A 20,964-nucleotide genomic window follows, 5' to 3' on the forward strand; every position below is an offset into this window, starting at 1 on the left:
CTGAGCAACGGTCAAATTTCAAAACTAAATCAAATAAATATTTATGTTTTTATCAACGTTCTCGTATAGGTTGTTGTTAATACGTAATAGGTCAAAGAGCATACAGGTCACATGACCATAAAACATGGCGGACGCAGTATGTCCGAAATGTATTCCTACTGCTCTCACTCTCCCACTATATAGAACGTACTGTTTTAACAACCAATTGTGGGTAATTATTAAAATTCAGTATGTACAGTATGTTCGCTCCCCCTTATGCAAATGCATCAAATATTGTTAAATTTTCCTCAGCTCTTTAAAAGGGAAACTGCTTTTTGCAATTTTTTTGGCAGCACAGAAGTGACACACAACACCTTTAATTTAGCGAAAGGACAATATCTGGAGTTGTTTACAGTTAATTAGACTTGTAAAAGGCTGAGAAAATTTAACAAACCAACTTTCCCCTAAAGGTACACTTGCAAATGTAGCTTCCCAATAATATGCAGGAACGCAGTAACACTTCACAACCCTTTTAAACTAATAACCATCAAAATAACGATACCCGCAAGATAAGTCTGCAGTCCCAGGTGTGTTTTTACGGGCTTAATCTGGGTGTCTCGCTGTGCTTTAGTGGATTCATCCGCATTCTTGTCCCCACACCTGTGAGGACGGGGGATTGCCGGCGCGCTATAAAAGGAGGCAGAACTTAGCATAGGGCTTGAGGTTGGGCGTTTAATTATTTAGTTCCCTATTCTTTTTGTCATGGGGATTAATATGCTAAACTTTTCTTCCCAGTCAGGTGCTTTCCCATTAGATCTGGTTAGATTGAAATGGATGATCTGCAGTAATGCAGTGCAGCCTATTCCCTCACTGTGTTAATATTCATGTTGTTATGATTAATATTAGCCATTGGTTAGGTGCCATGAGCTCACAGACTGGGGATAAGGATCCGTGTATCCAATGTGTGCCACTAGCATTAGATGGGTTCGAGTGTGCGTGCCTTCTGGAAAACGGGTTGTTGTTATAAGACTGTATAGCGGGCTGAAAGCGAACACATTTCTTTATTATCTCGTGCCCATTTGATCCATCCTTTGCCTTTTCCTGACATGCGCTAATGACTTCATTTGGAGCAAATGGAAATACATTCTGCAGGTATAATCCAATAATTTAATTTGTGTATGATTACATTTTTTTTCTAACCCGATCATGGTCTGACCAATTTACGTTGTAAAGCTGAAATTTAACGCTGCATGTTGCCCGTGTTAGGCGAAAGCATTTACACTCAAACGTGAAGTTTAATTCAAGACGAACGTTTCCTGCAGCCTTTATAAAACAATACAATGAACCAAAGCAGCCATCATCTCACCAGGAGCCGTAATTGCTGTCATTGAAACGTTGACGTTCAGGTTTCACATTTACTCGCCCTGGTTTTCCGCAGCATGTCTCGAATTTAACCGCTACACTCACGGTACCATAATGCACCACAGGTGCCCGGAATTAACAAAGACGCCGAATTTGATTTGTGAACGGGGACAAATTGGATTTAAATTCTTTGCTTGCTTCATTTGTCTTTATTTCCCATAAATCATTGGGATTAATAGGAGTTATTTAATGCCCCGGTTTCACAGACAAGGCTTAAGATAAATCCCAGACTAGAATTAATTTTGAGCTGTCTTAACTGAAAATCACTGGCATTGACGTATCTTAAAATATGTCAGTGCCTATGTTTTGTTTCAAGATGGACATCAGTAATGTTTTTTTCTACTGCATTTTAATGAAAGCGACTTAAATTGCCTAAAAAAAAACTAAGGCATAGTCCTGGCTTAGGCTAAGCCTTGTCTGTGAAACCCGGCCAATGTGTTAAAAAAAATGACAGATCTCTGCTGTGAATGGCATTTCGTTTATTATAGGAAACTGTACTCCATACTGAAGCATCCGCTGTTTGTATAATTTGTATAATTTTATTTCTGTTAATGAATCAGCAAAAAAATTATTTGCAGCCAGACGTGTGGTGCCGCATGGGGTTTACTGGTCCAGTCTTCATAGTCATCCATTAGCTGAAGAGAACCCCTAAAATAGCTTCACAGCCCCTTTAAAGACACAATGAAACGGTATTTGCGATTGACTTCCTTTCCATATTGTGACGTGTGAAACAGCTTCTGAAATTAGAAAAAATGTAGGGCTGGTCTTCCATTTTTGATGGTTTTGGTGTAAATTGGGCCTGGAGGGGAGGGCTAAAAATGCCTGGGTATTGGACGGTACGCATAGTCCTACCTCTTTTTTGTTGCTAATGTCATGTGGTAAAGAGTTATTGTTGAGAGGGGGAGAGGAGCTTAATGTTTTTCATTAAAGAAAATGAATTTTGAAAAAAGTATAAATCATGGATATTATAAATCACGGATAAATCATTTATAATAATCATTGCAACATTTTGTAAAAGACGAATTTTCCTGTTTAATTTTATGATGACACTGACTTTTAGTGTCTGCTCCTCACCACCTTCACTTGAATTCATAATGCCTGGCAGTGTTATTGTACCACTAGTTAAGAAGGGTTTGCTTGCTCGCGATCTGTCAAACAAACACAATGGAGGCATTTAGCATGGATGCTGGAGGACGGAAGAGAGTAAGTACTGTATTTGGGTCAGCTTTTAAAGTAGGAGAAAATCTGTGACGGGGTCATTTAGAAATCGCTGTGAATCTGACATCACAATCGTGAGCATGTTAACGTTCACATGACTAAGCTTATTGGATATTCAGCAGATATTTGACCCGCCCTGATAAATGACCCGTGCCATTATAACATAGTCATTAACATATAGCCATTTTAAAGGTATAGTAGTAAACAAACTGTATTTAGGTGAGTCGGTGAAAAACGTTTTTATTGTAAATTTAGTTTTTTGTTTAAGAAACCTTAACATTTTATTTAAACAATACTGTACATTATAATGGATTAAGGGCTCATGGTGTATAGTTTGATGTCCTGTGATTTACCCTGATGGGCTTACACATTATCATTATAACCACGAGAAACGCTTTATTCACAAAACACTGCGATGGGAAATAACGCACCCAGTGATTCCCCAGACGCCTCAAGGTAAGTTGTACAGAGAGTTTGCGAGAGCGTGGAGTTTATCTTCATGAGGAGCCCTGAGCCACCGAACGAACTCGAACCAGCCATATGACCGAATCCCTCACCGGTAATCCAGAAAAAGTGCAGCAGTCGAAAGATAACGTTTGGAAAAGAGCACGAACAGCTGGCCAAATCATCCTCCGTACGCCACAGGGCTCGTGAAACAATAACAATAACCGTTTCCATCCCATTATGTTTAATTTTGAAGTGTTGTGGCTGTTCTGCTTTCTTCCTCACCTGCTGTTAAAAGACATTTTGTTTTGCTGAAACGCGTTCTGCCCTCGTTTTCAAATATCTTTAGCTTACGATCAGATTTCAAATGACTAATGTGTACATAGTGTGTTTACATGTTCATGGAAATGAGCTTTTTGTCCTACATGACCGCATGATGGATGTATTTTTGTGTTCTGTATTGTGTCTGGTCATTGTGAAGCATTTTGATGTGATGCCGGTATGTGTGATTACAGCCCTGTTTCCATTTGGAAGGATGTTTGCGTGATTTAACTATTTCTCCTGTTTTCATTATTTCTTATTCCTCTTTATACATGATAAATGTCTGCTGGGGGTTTTGCAATGACACGGTCTTCAAATTAAAGAAGGATTGTATCATCCATAGAATCAGTAGAATAAACTTGTAACCTACAGTAGAAATGAGGATGACAGCGTGGATGCGATTCATAGGGTCACTGGAGTGTGTGATCTGCGCGACGACTCAAACAGGACATGCTGACAATTTCAATTCATTGCATGAGAGGACATAGAAGAATCACAGAAAATAATTTCTCTGTCTGTCACAGTCATAAACTGTGATTATAATAACAGCGATCTTTGGACCTTTAACTTGATTATTTTAGCTCATCTCTACATTGGGACTGAGGGCTAATAATATTGCAGTTCTTCTTGTATTTTTGTTGTTTTGACAGACACTGATTTGACACATGCTTTGTTTTTATTTCCTTCATTCCTGTTTTATGTAATTGTATAGTAAAGCTTGAATGTCTACAACTTTGGATCTTTTGTGAAGCTCATCAGTTGTTTTGAATTTTTTTTAAATTTACTATTTTTAGGTATGTTTTTAGGTAAACGGAGTGTTTTTGTTTCATTCTGTGAATGACTAATATCCCATTGTGTACTATTGTGTACATTTTAAACACAAATATTGTTTCCATTTGAACTTATTTACAGATAATAAAGATTATTACCGGGTCAACATAACAAAAAAAAAAAAATTATCTGTCCTTTCAGAATTAAATACTGCAAGAAATTCACCTTTACAACAGTAATATTTGTAAATGTATTTAGGAAAAGTTCAAATAAAAATGTGATAACCTTGATTTTTATCACAGTTTTCATGTGTCTTGTCAGGCTGCCACAGTCTTTGCTGTTGGATGACTTTACGTCACTCCTGAGGTTTATTTTTTTTTAATTCAACAGTCACTGGACTGGAATAGACACATTACATCTAGAAATGCTGAGTTAATAAAAATTGGGAATTATCTTTACATTTTTTAGATCGTATTTTATTTTGTTTATAAAGCTGCTATAAAAACAAACAAAGCAAACAGGCTGAATCGATGTTTGTTTTTTCATGGTTTGGTCGATATGGAAAATCACGCCATATTTATGTGGTCTGCTCTTGTAATGTCAAATACGGAATATGAAACATAATGTCAAGGAAGTTTAAAAAAAAAAATCATACTCTCTCATTGAATATCTTTTCTCTTTCACAGCTCTGTATTCCATCATCCTGTTCTGTGTCTTCCTCTGGATCCCCTTTGTGTACTTCTACTATGAAGAAAAAGACGAAGACAACAGCAACAAGTGCTCGGTAAGCCGTCTATCTGGTACACCCGTGTGCTCTGACACGGATGGCCTTTTCATCCTTTATATGGGGCAGGTCAGGCTAAGTGCATAAAACAATCTATAGTCGTATGTAAAGTGAGGCTTGCTGTCTACATTCAGAAAAGTTCGTATTAATCATATCAACAGAAATGCCCGTGAGACGTTGCTAAGTGATATTTGCCTGATTGCAGTTTTGGCAGTTCATTTATAACAACCCAGACTCCATCTGCAAGAGGTTTGACTGCAGCGGGGCGACAAAATGACAAAAGGCCCAGTCTCCACTTTATAACGCTGCTCTCTTCAAATGTCAAATATTTGTCTCTTAGGACACCCCAGTGATGTGGAGATTACATGCTGAGGCATTTCCTCCATCTTCTAGAATGGGTTTCAATCTAAAAAAGGCACCTGTCTTTCCAAACCTTTTCCTACTCCTCTTGAAACTGTCAGAAGTGAGGGGCAGAAATTGCTCTCTTCCGCAATTGAGTGAGGTGTGGATTTTAAGACATGCCTCCGATAGAAAGTCAGTTTCAAAATGTAGGCCGCGTTTGTTCTGAGCTATATTCTATTGGATGAATGGTGTATCATGTGTGTCCTTTGCAGAAAAGGTTTTCCCACAATGCACTGCAACAACTGTTAGAGTTGTAAGCATACTGTATGGCATGACATGGCATGAACAGTATAGCAATACAAACAATTTAATATGTATCATAGTGCTATGGCAATTGTTTTATGATATGTCGAGGTCGGTTTAATTCTGTTGGTTCAGCTGCGTCTGAAAAGTGAAAACATTTCTGTTTATCAAAATCAAATCAAATATTGGCCTAAAAATTAAGGGGAAATTAAAAAACTGTACGAATAATTCTGAATATAATCAGAAATAACCTGAAATACACTCTAAAAAAAGGCTGGGTTAAAACAACCCAATTTGGGTTATTTTGGTAACCCAACGCTGGGTCAAATATGGACAAACCCAGCGTTGGGTTATTTTAACCCAGCCAGTTGGGTTATATCTTTGACCCAACATGCTGGGTTGTTTTATTTCAATCAACTTTTGCTTAAAAATTACATTGCTGGTTTTAAACAAACCCGAAATGTTTAAAAATAATAATAACAAAATCACAGAGAAATACTCAAGGCATCAGTAAGAATCAAAAGTTTTATTAAGGATCAAAATGCAAAACAAAAGGAATTCATAAAAACATGCAATATGTTATGCTCAATGAACAATAAAATGGCATATAAAACACTTTGATGAAATGTATGTTTATACATATTTAAGGAAAATTAACTTCAATAAATTACATTAGTTTAGATTTTAACATATACATTTAACAAGGTTATTAAAGTGGCACAAGTAAATATAAATAGTTAGACAACTTAACACTTCAAAAATTCATATACAGTTAACAAAGTGGCACGAGTAAAATGCTTTAGGGCAATTCCAGCGTTATGGATGCGACATAAAAACACTATAAAAAGTATTTTACTAAACCCTTGTTGATAGAACCGCATTTATATGATAAAATATCAGTCTATGCACAAGTTTTCTATAAAAAAAGAAATAAACAAGCGTTATGGATGTGAAAAAGGGACACCGTAACTTTCCTCTTCATATAAACTCACAAAACATTTTAAAGAGCGTTAGTTCTTTCGGTTTCAGCACTGCTTAACCTGACATATCCACGGAGCAGTCTTACTAAAGAGGATTCTTTTCCTGGGAGTTGTAGACAACAGTGTGGCGTGCACTTTTGGAAGTGGATGTTCAGCAGGAGGGTTTCTTTATCAATTTGTTCATCTATAAAGAGAAAAAGAGACAAGAGAAGAATGTAAGGAAACTGGCCTACCCAGAGCACAATGGATTATAATAAACATATAAAGAAGTACATTAACATTTTACCTAAATAATGTTTACCTTTAAGCCTGTTATGAAAATATCCAAGTTCCAGTTGACTTTCTCTTGAATAGAATGATCCATTAATATTAGCTGTTATTCTGCAACCTGTCAGTGGGGGAAAGAAGAAGAGTGGGACATAGTACAGAAAGTGAAATACAGTCTTAAAAAATAATATTATAAACGTTAACACAACTCTTAACTAATTCGACACACTCGGGAATAAGTAGAAATCTAAAAAGAGCAACAATTGTTCGTTTCATATACCCAAAATTAATTATATCGCATTGTTAACCACTAACGTTATAAGAGCGGCTACTCCCGAGGCAATGGCCGAGATAGAGCTGCTCTCCACTGAGCCACGACCGCTGACAGCCTGAAGCTCACACCTCCGACAGCGTCTTAACAAAATCTCAAAGAGGCGTTATGTTTATATATAAATCACGTATTTGTGTTCTTAACAACTAAATTCTCGTCTAAAAGACTATTTAAACTAAGTTCCCTCACCGAACATTAGCGGTATTTAAAATAAAAAAATGAGCTGGATGTTTGCTTTTGACACGACGCTCTCGTGTCGACCTTAAACTAATATCAAGTTGCGTAAGTTACTGAACTAAATTCCTCACACAAGTCACACATTTCAGAGGAAATGTTCACCAAAAAGGAAGTTTAAATGATTAAAAAGCTGTAAATTAGAACAACGTGGGCATAACGTTACAGACTAGCTATACAAAGCTAACGAAGCTAGATTAACGTTACTTTTCAAACCTAATGCGAACAGCCGAATTTTGCATACTTTTGCATTTTTTTTTGTACAGTAATAGTTTTATACATTAAAAACTCGTAAACATACCTTTTCTTCTCCGAATAACAACTTTCCGAGATGAGGTGGATCAAAATGCCCGCGAAGGTAAAGTTTGTCTGATGCGTCGAGGAGTGGGAGGGGTTTACTCTCTCAACTGTCACTCAATTGGACCCGACTGCTAACCCAGCGTTTGGGTTACTCAAAAAATGACCCAACACTGAGAAAATAACCCAACAAAATGACCCAACAGGCTCAACCCAGCTGTTGGGTTAAACAAATAACCCAGCATTTTTTAGAGTGTAAGTTTAAGACAAAATGTATAATAAATAAAAACTTAAAATACAACAAAAATAAAAATGTATTAATTTTATTAAGCAACATAAAAAACAATAACAATAAAATGACAAACAAAATTGCTTAAAAGTTAACATAATCGTAAAACACAACAGAAATCTCAAAATCAAAAGCTCATTAATTTTTACACTACTATAAAACTAAAACTATAATAACTCTGATTTAATTTGTTCTTTTAATTTGTGTAGTTTTCCTCTTACGGTTTAGCTTCTTTTTTAAAATTCAGTTTTATAGACTCACTTTTTATTAATTGACATACATATGATTCAATTACATATTGAATGTTGTCTTTAATTATTTGTTATTTTTTGTTAAAATCTCTAATTTAAATGTCACAAAATTTGGTTGTACAAATTGGTTAGATATTTTATGGTAATTCAAGTGGAGCATATCGTTATACTTTTTAGTCGATAAAACTAAATAAAAAATCTTAATTTAGTATTGTACCTAATATTTGTAAGATAGTATGTTCAAGTTTAATATTCGTTATTTATGTGGTTGCATTTCAGTTAAGATGCTGCCTAGACAGCTGTTTGTGTAGTCAATATAAAGCTACGCAGCTTTTGGAACACAGCCACACTGCCAAGACTACATTAGTGCTGCAAATCTGAAATGACACGGCATCTGAAAACCTTTGGCCTGGCCACATGAATCATGTTGTTCTTACAGATGTATGTCTTCACAAATAAACGTTTGATAAACATGCTTTTGTTGTCTTTTTACAGCAAGTGAAAAACGCACTGAAGTACACAACAGGATTTGTGATCGTATGTTCAGCGCTGCTTTTGATAGGGTAAGTGTGCATTTCTGCAGTGTGTGGACCGATCAATGTGGGATTTATTATATCGTTCAATCGGTTCATCTCCATCAAGTGTACAGCAAGTGTGGGCTGTTGAAATGTTGTAAAGAGAAAATAGCTTGATACAGCATTGATCGTGACCTGTGTTTTCTCTTTGCTTTGTTTGTCTTTGTCAAAGCAGTTTTTTTTAGGAGAACCTCTATAATTAGGAAACTAACAGTGTTTATTAGTTTAAAAGAGTGATATCTCTACAGGGGGCACCTCCAATGCTGATTACATGATTTTCAGGAAGAAATGGTCTACCGGCGACATCATGTGTTTTTTTTCTTCTTCTAATTGCATCACTGAAATTATGCTTTGTGTTTGTAAAACAATATCATGCTCACGGGGAATGTTTTTGAAGGCCCAAACATTAGTGTAATGACTGCGGTAGGCATCACATTGAAATTAATGGCTTAGAGAGCTATTGCACAACACATAAACCAATATGGCCGACTATCTCATTCATTATTTGCAAAATCCATCAAATTAAAAGTCCAGCGGGTGGTCCTTGAAACAATTAACTCAAATAATGTAGCACATCTAAACCTGCCGTAGGTTCCATCGAGATGTTTTCTTAAGCTTGTGTACCCAAAAACAACCGACATAATGCTTCTCAATGTGCACTAATGCACGTTGTGGGTTTGTCCCAGTTACACTCTTTTCTTGACTTTGTTAGTAAAGCATAAACACCAGGTTATATAATTTAATGGGCTCTCATCCATTAAAAAGTCTTTTCCTAGAACAGGATAGCTTTATCAATGTAGTGGGACTGAACCATGTCTCATAGATTCAGTGGGATGGGATACTTGAATCAAAGAATAGGAAGAGAGACACGTCGTACACCAAATCTAAAAGTGGGGACGGCGCTTCGGACAGAACCAATTTGGGCTCCATTTTACCTTTTGAACCCGTGCACTGTTTTACTTGGGGATATTGTGTCTCTGAGTTCTTGATGTGCGAGGGCATAATGGCTTTTTCCATCTTCTTTTTTTCCCAGAGTCAGAGACACAGAGCCCTTGTGTTTGTGAATGTTCATTCGAAGACAGGCTTCCCCCCTTTTGTTTTCCTTTTTTGATTGGTCTGTGTTAAGGATGGACCTTGTAAATGGAAAGTTGACCCTTCTCAGCCTCTGTCTTTTCATTCAGTGCCAGTGGACCCAATTCAAACAGGGCATCTCTCAAGTGTGCTCCATTAGCACCGTTGGTTTTAAAGTGCAGTAACTTAACTTAAAGACGGTAGACTGCATCAAGTTTTTTTTGTGGGACTTTTTTATGAATGGATGCATGTTCATATTTAACTCGCAAACTGTGCCGTATACTGTGACACTAACAAGTATTTGTGCACTTAAGCCACTCAAGTATGAAATTAAATGGCGTCTTCAAATATATTATTGCAAACTTTAAAAGGGTTTTTGATATATTAATGTCAAAGTATTGCCACGTGGTTTGATATTTTGTCATTGTAATTAAGAATTGATTTCTATGTTTGTCCTAAAGGGATAGTTCCCCTGAAACCTGTTTAAAACCTGGATCACAAAGGGAGATATTTTGAGAAATGTCTTACTACAAAACAAGTCAATAATGGCAAGGATGTTTGGTTACCAGCATTCTTCAAAATATCTTCTTTTGTGTTCTGCAAAAGAAAGTAAGACAAACCAGAATGACATGAGGGTGTCAATGAAAATAATTTTGGGTGAACTATCACTTTAAAGTGTATATTGCAGACACTACAGTAGCTGCATGTTATTTTGGACCTTAACTGATGATGGCTATAATGGCGAGGAAGTGAGTGCGGAGGTCATTTATCTGTTATCTCGCATCAAGCATAAACCAGCTTCAGTGGGAGAACATTCATGCTTTATGGAACTGTTTTATGCTGTGCATATATTTTACGGCATAATTTACAGGTGCCCTCAAAAGGTGACGTTTTCACGCACAATGTGTCAGTTTTCTGATATGACCCATCATTTGAATTCCCTCTGATTCTGTCGATGTTGCTGAATGATGTGGCTGCATCAAACTTCCCCTATTAGTACCCGTACTAGTTTCATCCTTTTACATACGTTGAGATTTGAGTCTATTTCTCTTCGCTGATTGGATGTTAACACTAGGGGCCAGATTTACTAACAGCTTGCGGCAGCTCAAACGCCTCTTCTGGTGTTAAAAAACAAATGTTGTTATTTACTAAACACACGCAGTTAAAATTAGCACTGTAAATTGGACACGGCTGTTTTTGCGACTGACCTTATTGCATATGCATTTGTCGGAGTTTTCTCTTCAGATGCAAACTTTCTGAGAGGAGAGTATTTAAATGAATCACGCAACATGATTTACTAAGGTTTGCTCTCGTCGTTTGAATGGTATTTGTGACTTTATTTAACGCACAAAAAAGCAAGTCTTAAACCCTGCGCTAACTTGTGCTGCACTTTTTGTGTTGGTCATTATGGGAATGAGATATAGCGCCTGTATTTTTTTATGTGCGCCTTGTACGTAAATCGCCCACAGAAATATCCACTCCAATCGGCACTTTTTTGAAATTGCGCTCTCGTGCTATTTTGCCCCGTTTAGTAAATCTGTCCCCAAATATTAAAAACTACTATAAATGTATTAGTAACAAAATTGTTCACGTCGTCTTCTGCCTCTGTCGTCGCATGTTTACAAAAGAACCTGTCTTTTTTCTACGATTGCCATTATTTAGGAATGAGCAACAGCCCGGCATATATAGTATAATTGCTTTCCATATAAATTATTGAGTTGATAAAGACTAAAGCTGAACCTTCTGTTTAAAACATGGGATTCCTTTTCAGAACCGCTGTAGCCTCGGGTGTCTGCTTATGTAACCTCGTACTGTGCCTGATGTTCACCTCATTGGAGATGACAGAGTTTTCTAAGTGTTGCAGATATTTACTAAGAATGTGAGCATACCCTCCGTTGCTTTCAAAGCTTGCGGCGATACATCGCATGGAGCCACATACCGATATCCGTACACGGATAGTTCAACGCAAAGCACACGCAATGTCAGCCGTGGGCAAAAACAGAATACAGATCGTTTTGATGTAAACAACTTTTGTTGACCTGTTAATGTGGTCATAGGGTTCCGCATAAACTGGGAAGTAAACAGCACTTCATCTTCAAGTTGAAGGTGCACAAAGTAACTTTCCACTGCAAAAAGTTTAATATCTTAAATGCGTAGTATTACTGACAAATCTGTTTATGTTCAGTCACAATATCAAAACATCTGTAGCATCGGTGGCCTAAAAAGTTACATAAAAGTTCACATGGGTGTCTCGGAAATGTTCACTGACTTTTTGTTGACTGATGTGTTTTGCTTCTAAACTTATAATTGATGTACAAATGTACTTCTGTTTCAGAGCGTTTGTTCCTCTGGCGCCTCCTCCCAGCCAGAACGCCACCAGTGAGTGGGAGAAGGTCCAATATCTGTTCCAGGAGTTGGGCAGCAGTCGTAAGTACCATAGCGACCACTTTAAATGAAATTGCAGATTTACTGACACTTGCAAAAAGAGGTTTGTCGAAGCATTCCGGGGCCGAACGCTAAAGCGTCAGGTGCTTTTTAGACAGCGACGTATACTGCCTCTCGCGAGCGGAGGTGATGTGAAGGGTTGGCAGCATTGACATTTAGCCTCGTCAATGTCAACAGACCTTATTGTGCTGCCTAACATTGCCGTCTGAAAAAATAAAGGCCTAGCCCGCTTTTGATGTGTCAATCAGGGCTTCAAGCTGAAGCAGAGGTGGCAGACCTATGAATGCACCTGTGTTTATATCTGGGATTCCGTGTGGCCATCAACATCTACCTTTTTTTCGTATTCTACTCTCATGCATGGCAGAATCCCGGAGGCAAACGTTCTGAGGGATCATCCCTCTTTTCTAATTTCCCATGTTTCTTTTTCGTCTCCTCCCACTTCAGTGCTCCAGATAGAAAACTAATTGAGCAAAGGAAAATGAGGCTGTGCGGAGTCACCCCTCACGTCATGTCCGAGAGATTTTCTGTCAGCGTTCTCAACGGGCCCCTCTGTACTCTTCTTATCATATTCTAAAGGATCATTTGAAGGTCACGTAACAAGACGTGTCAATTTTGCCACAGTTTTGTTTTGAACTTGTTTTGTCAAATGGTGCTCTTGGGAGACGTTCCCTTGTTTGGCGGGTTGTGACTTTTTCGCTCTTTTGTGGAGACCCTTGAGCAAGCAGGAATAAAGCCACCAAGCAAATCCAATAATAGCCTGTGGCTTTGTAAGACAGTGCCTTAGTCCGCTGGGGGGGTCTTAGAGCTGCCCCCTTCCCGAAAGTCCCAGAATAATGAATAGAAATCAAGCAAAAAACTAAACAAAATAGGTGAAATTGACTTGATCATGATCTTCTTCAGCTTGAGGTTGATGGTGCAAATGTTTCATCATCTTCCTCGCTCGATGGGGGTCATATTGTCCCTTAGAAAGCACAGCTGCTGTAGAAACATCTTGACCTAAGACAGAGACCAGATAGAGAGGCTACAGTAACAGTTTCGTCCTGAAGATCGGACGGTTTGGTACCGATGCTGTAGAAACTAAATGATTCAATGAGGGTTTTCCTTTTGAAACAAAAATGTAAATGCAATACATACTGGTTTCCTATTAACGGTAAGGTTCAAGCAGGAGTGAGGGAGCTTGCGGATGGGTAGACAGCTGGAGATGTGATGTTATCGCAGACGGAGGCTCGGGAAAACGTCTCCACTTAATTATGCAGCGAAGACCCAGACCCAGAATCCACTCAGAAAGCTCTTGTTCACTGATTTACCTTCCCACTGAGCCCTGCATTGAGTTTTACCGAGAGCAGTGTTTCAGATTGAACCTAACTACCACACAGTGTGATGGAAAGAATTCGGGTGCTCTGCTCTGAATGTCATTTTGATCACCATTCTGATCATTTTGCACACACAAAACACAGTTATGCAATTGGAAGATGCTTTTATATCAAAGATATTAATATTATCAAGATGCACCACTGCCGTTACATTGAATGGCGAGGAATGCAACGCTCAATATGGCCGCTCTCTCAAAGGAAGTCCCGCCTTAGAACAAGCCAATCGTCAATCAGTAAAGGGTAAAGCCGATTATTTGGGGCGGGGCTCTCATGAGGCGTTTGCCAGCCTGTGCGCATGTACAGTAGATGAAGCGACCTCGAAAAAGCGCAATTGAAGCTTGGTAAACCATAGTTATGAGGCAGTTCATGTCATGTTAATTATTGATCGGAAATATGCTGTTTAATTGTGATTGTGATTTTAGAAATATCTGCCTTCCCCCATGCAGTGGATAGGTTTGTGGACTTGCTATGACGTAAATAGCTGCCCAGTATGCTGTTTTTCAGGAAATGGAAAGATACTGTACTTTTTAAATGATTAAATAATGTGTTGTTAAAGATGACAACCAATTTTTACTACTTTTTATTACTTTTACTTTTTATTATTATAATTTAATACTTTTGTTAGATATTTGCAAAGTTCAGTGGGTGTTTAATATTATTGATTTGACAAATATAAAATATCAACATTTGGAGAAAAATTATGATTTCAGGTTTCAGAAGGACTTAATGAGTATAAGTGTGTTGCAAAAAAATCTATCAAAGGGAAATGCAGCTATATTTACCCTTTAACTATTATCTATGAAATCTATGAAATGTTAACAATTTTCAGTTCTGGGCCACCATTGACTACCATAGTAGAATACATGATTGTATACATTTTGATTCTCTTGAACTCAAATTAAGATGTTTTGAAGAATGTGGGAAAGCAAAGAGTTTTGGGGCACAGTTAAAAGGTATAGTATTTTTTCCTTCTATGGTAGTCAGTGGTGTCCCAGAACTGAAAATTACTGACATTCTTCCAAATATCTTTTTTTTATTCAGCAGAACAAACTTATTTATACAGGTTTTGTTAAACTTGAGGGTGAGTAAATGACAACAGAGGGGGGAACTAGCCCTTTAAGCTCTTTTTTTGGAGAACAAATAAAAAAAGAGAATTTAAGCTTAAAACTAAATCAATCTTCTAATGCTAGACAAGCAGATAAAAAATGTCTTGCATTAAAGATGTTTAAAAATGTAATTTGTACTGGAAAACAAGACCAAAAATACTTCATTAGAAATTAATTTGTTTAACCTGAAATCTGTCACACTTTTGCTCAACAATGTTGGTCGTTATTTGATTGTCTTTATTTCTTTCTCAGAAATGCAGAATCCTGCAAGCGCGCTGGTTTCTGTCTTCATGAGGATATCATACCAGATTTGTGTGGCGAATATCACGGCTAAGAGCTCTTTAATAAACACTTCTCGGTGTCGATGGTCTCCTCCTGCGCACATAAGCCCGAGGTGCTCGGTGCCTGCTGAGATAAGAGCCTCGGCTCTCTCCTCATGCAGAGGAATCAGGCACTGGAGCAGCTGTGGAGCCGCCGCAGATAATAAACAATATATTCTCTGTCCAATCCCCAAGAAAGTCTTCCGGGGAAGCGACGGAAAATGCAGGTCTTCCCGCATTGTGAGGAGTTCATAAACAGAGCTGCCTTCCGCACCAAACACGAACGCCATTGTCTCCGGCCCGGCGCCTTCGCCGCTTGACAAAAGCGGTGAGATCACAAAGGGAAGCACCTATTCAGATGTAAATGATCATTTTAGCCATTAGACATCAAAGCCGTTCTTCTTTTTTTTAATTCTTTCTACGTTTGCTGCATTAGCACATGGGAGCGTAATCGTCTTCATTTCTTCCCCTCGCTTTTAGTGTCTCGGGGCTTTTTGTGTGTGGAACAGGGTGGGTGTTGTTGCAAACAGTTTTCAAAATTTGTAAGGTTCAACACATCGGGAAGGAGTAGTTTTCTTTGAGGTTTGTAAGGCACCTCCTGAGGAGAGTAAACAGAACAGTGTCTCGCATTGAGTGAGGTGGGCACAAGGGGGCAATCTGGGTACAGGGATGCTGGGATGCTGGGTTTTTTCTGCATAGCTTAGAACCAGAGGAGAGAAGAACCATGGGAGTTTTTGTGCGGTCGACTGGCTCAATATGACAGGTGGGATCCTAACAAGGAGTGTGGTTGCGGTCACTTTCCATAAATCTGCCTCTGCTGGCCTCAGATCTGACAGCTGGCAATGTCACCTCATGTTGCACGCATTTTCCTCTTTCTTTCCATCTATTTCCCTCTTTGTCTCACACAAGGTATATTATAAGCACCAGTTACTCCTTAAACACAGCACTGGCTAGTCAAAATGCAAGTACTTATGTACAGTATACTCAGTTTGGTTTCCTCTATATATGAGACACGGTTTGTGTATGTTATCCCACGTAGATCATTGAATGGTCATAACTCTAAACTCTGAAAGTCCAATAGAAGCATGTGTGAATGTATTGAGTAGAGTTTGTAACACTTTTTAACTGTGTAGCTGGAGTCAGTATAAATGTATATATTTGAATTTGTAAAGTTCAATTAAATTGTCTTTTAAAGTCATTTCAACTTAATATTTAAAAATATGTCAAGTTGATGCAACTTATACTAATAAGTTGGAAATGAAAACGTATTTATTAAGCAATGTAAAGATGTTGACAAAAATAAGTGAATTGAAATGATTTATAAGGACTATTTAATAAAACTTAAAAACTTTTTACGGTGTAGGTTACTTTACATACTTATTTTTAGTTAGTCAAACTTACACATTACACTGTATAAAATTCAACTTTAAAACTGTAGTTCAGAAATTAGTAAACATTTTTAAAGTAAAATCTAATTGGGTTTACAAGACACTTAAATTTAAATGATATTAAACTGACTCGAAAAATGTAGTTGAATTTCTTAAAAATGTAGGTTGAATAGTATTTTTAAAGATTCAACGATATATTGGCCAATAACCGGTATCGGTCGGTAAAAGCAATTTTTCCCACTATTGACCGATAGTTGAAAAACAGCTGATGATCAGGGCTGAAATATCCTGTCAATCAAGAGAGGAAAGGGAAATGTAATGAATATGTGCTCTGTATATAGAAAATGAAACATCACCAGTTTAATGTTGAATATTAAAAGTTATTAAATTAATTAATATAATTCTTATTATGTAATTCTTAAATAATATTTATTTATTCTTCATAATCTGTATTGGCAGATATCACTCTGAATAATCTATATCAGTGTACAAATTGAGTATCGGTGCATCTCTGGTTATTTGTAACTATTTTCTAAATCAGTTAATATTGTGTAATTGACATTCAAGTGACTTGTAAAGCAATATTTATTTAACTTTAGTTTTAAAAAGACGCCTTAAATGTTTAAGTGGAATTTTACATCTTACACAGAAATTTAACCTGACAAGTAAATTTATAAATTATTATAATTCGATTACTGTTGTAGGGAGAAACTGATACTGATTCTTACAAAATCAAACAAACAAACAAACAAAAATGTTACAGATTGGAACTCCAAGCACTATGTACTTAATTTTCATGTCGTTCTCTTGTTTTTATTTCTGTTTTCTTGATTGATAACTGGAATACATGTTCACCAAGTTTAAAAAATGAATGTTTAATACCATAAGGGTTTCTCATGTGGTATCGAGTTAGTATTTAAAGTTTTACTGATCTAAATCTATTCAACATCCTTATATCTGACGCGTCATTGTGACCAAAAAAATGCAGGGTAAAATCTTCACTGACCTTTCGGTAACTATGTCACACTATGAGAAAGTTTAGAGAAATGATAGCAGGAGAGGAGATGAGGTGCATTAAGAAATTTCCCTGGGGGTGAAAGTGCTCTGAATATCTGGCGCATGACCAAAACTTAACAGAGCTCTGCATTTGGCCCATGTCATAAATAAATTTCCCCTCTGTCTTTCTTGCAGAAGGCCTGGCCGCCCTGTCGTTCTCCATCAGCTCGCTCACCTTGATTGGCATGCTGGCAGTGATCACATACACGGTGAGTAGCCAACAGAGAATTGGGAATGGTGGATGGTTTCTTGTGCCCCATCGATTTGCATTCGCTCACAAGGGTTCTCAGCAGTGGCGTAGGAAAGAGCTTCAAGATATTACCGCAACGTTTATGTCCACCCACGGTCTGTCAGTGCTGTTGACCTAAGCAGAAAGTATTTCTATTGAATTATTTCTAGTGTTTAAATGGTTTTATTTCATTCAATGGGGTCTATTTATAATATTGAATAAGATTTTTATAACATTGAAACCTTGTTTTTAAAAGAATTTAGTTTGTCATGACTATTTCCATCTTCTTTTTGAACCTTTTTAGCAGTTTTTTTAGCTACTGTTCCTTATCGGTCTTTACAAATAAAATGCAGGTTTGCGCTTCATTGCTATGAATTGGTGCTTAATTTTGATAAGGGAAAAGTTTTGAATTTTAAGATTTAGATACACCTGTAATTTTGGCTTAGTGCCGAATAGCGATAATGTTCAGTTGAAGTGGTTGTTGACCTAACTTTGATGGTGGAGTTCACATCTTTGTCTGTATGGAAACTGTCTTTGATTGTAGTCATCCTGAGTGATGAAGCTTTCTCTCCACACTAGAAATGTTTTGTGATTCTTTCGTTTGCCCTACAATTGCTCAAAATGACACGCTGTCATTTCTCACCGACATGTGCCTGAGATGCCGGCGTGATGTATATGCCCTGTTATCTCCCTCCTATTTATATTTCTGAGCCTCAAGGCCATTTATAAATGCCCATATTCTGATTCTTTCAGCATAGTGTAGCTGTTTTATTCGCATAAGATAAATTGATTGTACTGTAACATTTGTTAATGCTATCCATTTTTCATGGCTATATGTCATGGCTTTGAGCTTCTCCGGTGCCCCAATATCAGTGACTGGAGAAGGAGAAGAGGGTTTTGGAAGCAGAAGCATATTGAAAACTGGTTAGATGCTTACCGTCATGTGAAATGCTGTAAAAGCAGAACCACATGTCCTTTAACAATCTCGATAACAAAATTGCAGCAGTAAATCTGTGTTTCTCTGAATTGGGATTGAACCTTACGGAGGCTTTGGTGTGCAGCGCTGGAGAACACAGGGCCGGTTTAAAGTCTTTATAATTATTGGGGAGTTCTGAGGATAGTCATGCTCTGTTCTGTGACCTCCTGGTGTCAGAAATGTGGAGAGTGGCTCACAGAGAGAAAAAGTCTTATCCAATGCTGTTGTTTTTCACCTTCTCTATTGAGGTGCAGAGTTTCAGAACCCATCAAAGATTCTCAGTTAAAAACCATGACAGCCCAGGGTTCACTGACTCAGGCTTTCTCTCTCTCTCTCTCTCTCTCTCTCTCTCTCTCTCTCTCTCGTGCTTGTATTGTCTCTCATCTGGTGATGTCAAAAGCTCTAGTTCTCTGATAGCAGGTTAATGCTAAAGTAAAGTGCATAGATGTATGGGGTCTGATCATTGTTCCGTGTTTACAAAATACCTATAGGCGGGTGCACAGCGCTCATACATTCTGCTTATTACACACAGAGGTACGCGTTGCAGCACACTTAACATGCCAAATATAAAAAAATAAGCAGACTTCAATGTAAAAGATTATTATTGTGTGCAATTTTTCTTTTAAATTGGCTTGTCCTCTAGATCAGTGGTTCACAAAGGGGATTACGCGTACCCCCAGGAGTACTTCGGGGTACTGCAGGGGGTACGTGAGAGATACTTATATCTAGGAATAAATAATAAAAAATCAATAAATTATGATAATAGTATTTTTATAGGAAATTAGGACTACAAAAAAAATGTAATTAAAAAAATAAATGAATACATTTAGATATAATTACGGTTAGACTCTCATTTTACTGATTTCAAAGTAAAATGTTTTTGTCTGGTCAAGGGGTACTTGGCTTGAAAAAATCATAAAAAGTGTACTTTTGGGCAGTTTGAGAACCACTGCTCTAGATGGTCTACTCCAGATGTGTCTGGAGAAGCGTCCGGTCTTTGCTCTTGCAAATTCCGCCGTGTCAATAGCAAATCTTCCATGGCTTGAACGCAACTGGTTCTTAAAGGGAATGGGAGATTTATCTCTGATTGGTTTACTGCACGTTTTGCCCAAAAACACCCATGATTCATTTAGAGAACCGGGACAACGCGTTTAGACCATGCACTCGGGCACACCGACCGTTGTGTAAACTAATGATACCTTATTGTAAAGTGTTGCCACAATATGCTATCCCAACAACTTTTTGTTTAAGTCTGTAGATACTCGTCAAAGAATCAAAATCCCTCCCCCACCCCTCGAACCCCACCAATCCCATCTTCCTCAGGTTTCCAAGGTGATTTATCATGCCGGGCTATGTGTTATTATTATGCATGATTAACCTAATGGAATCTAAGTGATGGGAACCGTATGCAGCGGTAGTGTTGTCCAGGGGAGGGCAGGTTAATTTATCACTGCGCTTTCAGCCTGTGTGGCCACTCGCTCTAAATTCAAACAACTGGCCGAGATGTAAACTCATAATAACAACGCCACGGCCAGCTGCACTTCAGCTAAACGCTAAAGCAAGCAGTTCAAACCTCCAGCACTCGCTTGTTTTTGGCCAACACCACACTTTGCAGCGCTGCTGGGAAATTAATATTCAACCTAAGCGCGTACAAACAGGACCCCCAACTTGTTAATAAGCCTCCGAAGTGCCATATGGTCAGGGCGGCCAAAGCTAACTTACCTGTCCGACGCTTGGATGGCCGGCTCGTAAAAACAATTATGCAGGTTTTTATGAAGTGCGACTGGGTTTTTGCAAGAAGTCACAAAAGTTTTAGTTTGTTGGGTTAGGGGTTTTCGGGGTGAAACGCTTATTCGGGGAAATTCACAGTTTCCGAGATGTTTTGGGGACTGGAAAGTCCCATTCACTCTTTTTTCACAGAACTTTGATTCAAGCATCCGCTTGCTTCTTCATTTTATAACTCTGTTTGAGATTTTAAATGTGGGCCTCTCACGTCATTCCCGCACAATACATACACTTAAAAGGTTTACAGTCTTTTGTCACAGTATTTTCAAGGTCTGCCGTTGACCAACCACAGAGTTTCACCTTGACCTCACTATAACCTCATCCGTGTTTTCAGTGTGAAAGGGTTTTCCGATGTGACATGTTTATAGACTTCTTGATGTTTCTTTGTCCCGCTTGAAGGTGCCGTT

The 20,964-nt window shown here is 37.9% G+C and overlaps 1 protein-coding gene and 1 long non-coding RNA gene across 3 annotated transcripts in view; one reads left to right on the plus strand and one right to left on the minus strand.

The window, feature by feature from the left end:
* Window positions 1-20,964, plus strand: part of lmbrd1 (LMBR1 domain containing 1) — a 73,284-nt gene that overhangs the window by 17,466 nt on the left and 34,854 nt on the right. The window contains exons 4-7 of the mRNA XM_056760346.1: window positions 4,842-4,939; window positions 8,729-8,796; window positions 12,215-12,306; window positions 17,703-17,776. Of these exons, the coding sequence (XP_056616324.1) occupies window positions 4,842-4,939; window positions 8,729-8,796; window positions 12,215-12,306; window positions 17,703-17,776 (332 nt within the window). The remainder of the gene's footprint in view (window positions 1-4,841; window positions 4,940-8,728; window positions 8,797-12,214; window positions 12,307-17,702; window positions 17,777-20,964) is intronic.
* On the minus strand, window positions 6,096-7,948 carry LOC130431366 (uncharacterized). Of its 2 annotated transcripts, none has more exons than XR_008908226.1 (3): window positions 7,698-7,948; window positions 6,866-6,952; window positions 6,096-6,748 (listed from the first exon to the last, which is right to left on the minus strand). It is a non-coding gene; the product is annotated as an uncharacterized LOC130431366 (long non-coding RNA). The 2 variants fall into 2 exon arrangements; XR_008908227.1 differs by having other exon boundaries at window positions 7,147-7,948.

The sequence above is a fragment of the Triplophysa dalaica genome, chromosome 11 (genome assembly GCF_015846415.1).
Source record: "Triplophysa dalaica isolate WHDGS20190420 chromosome 11, ASM1584641v1, whole genome shotgun sequence".
Classification (NCBI taxonomy): domain Eukaryota; kingdom Metazoa; phylum Chordata; class Actinopteri; order Cypriniformes; family Nemacheilidae; genus Triplophysa; species Triplophysa dalaica.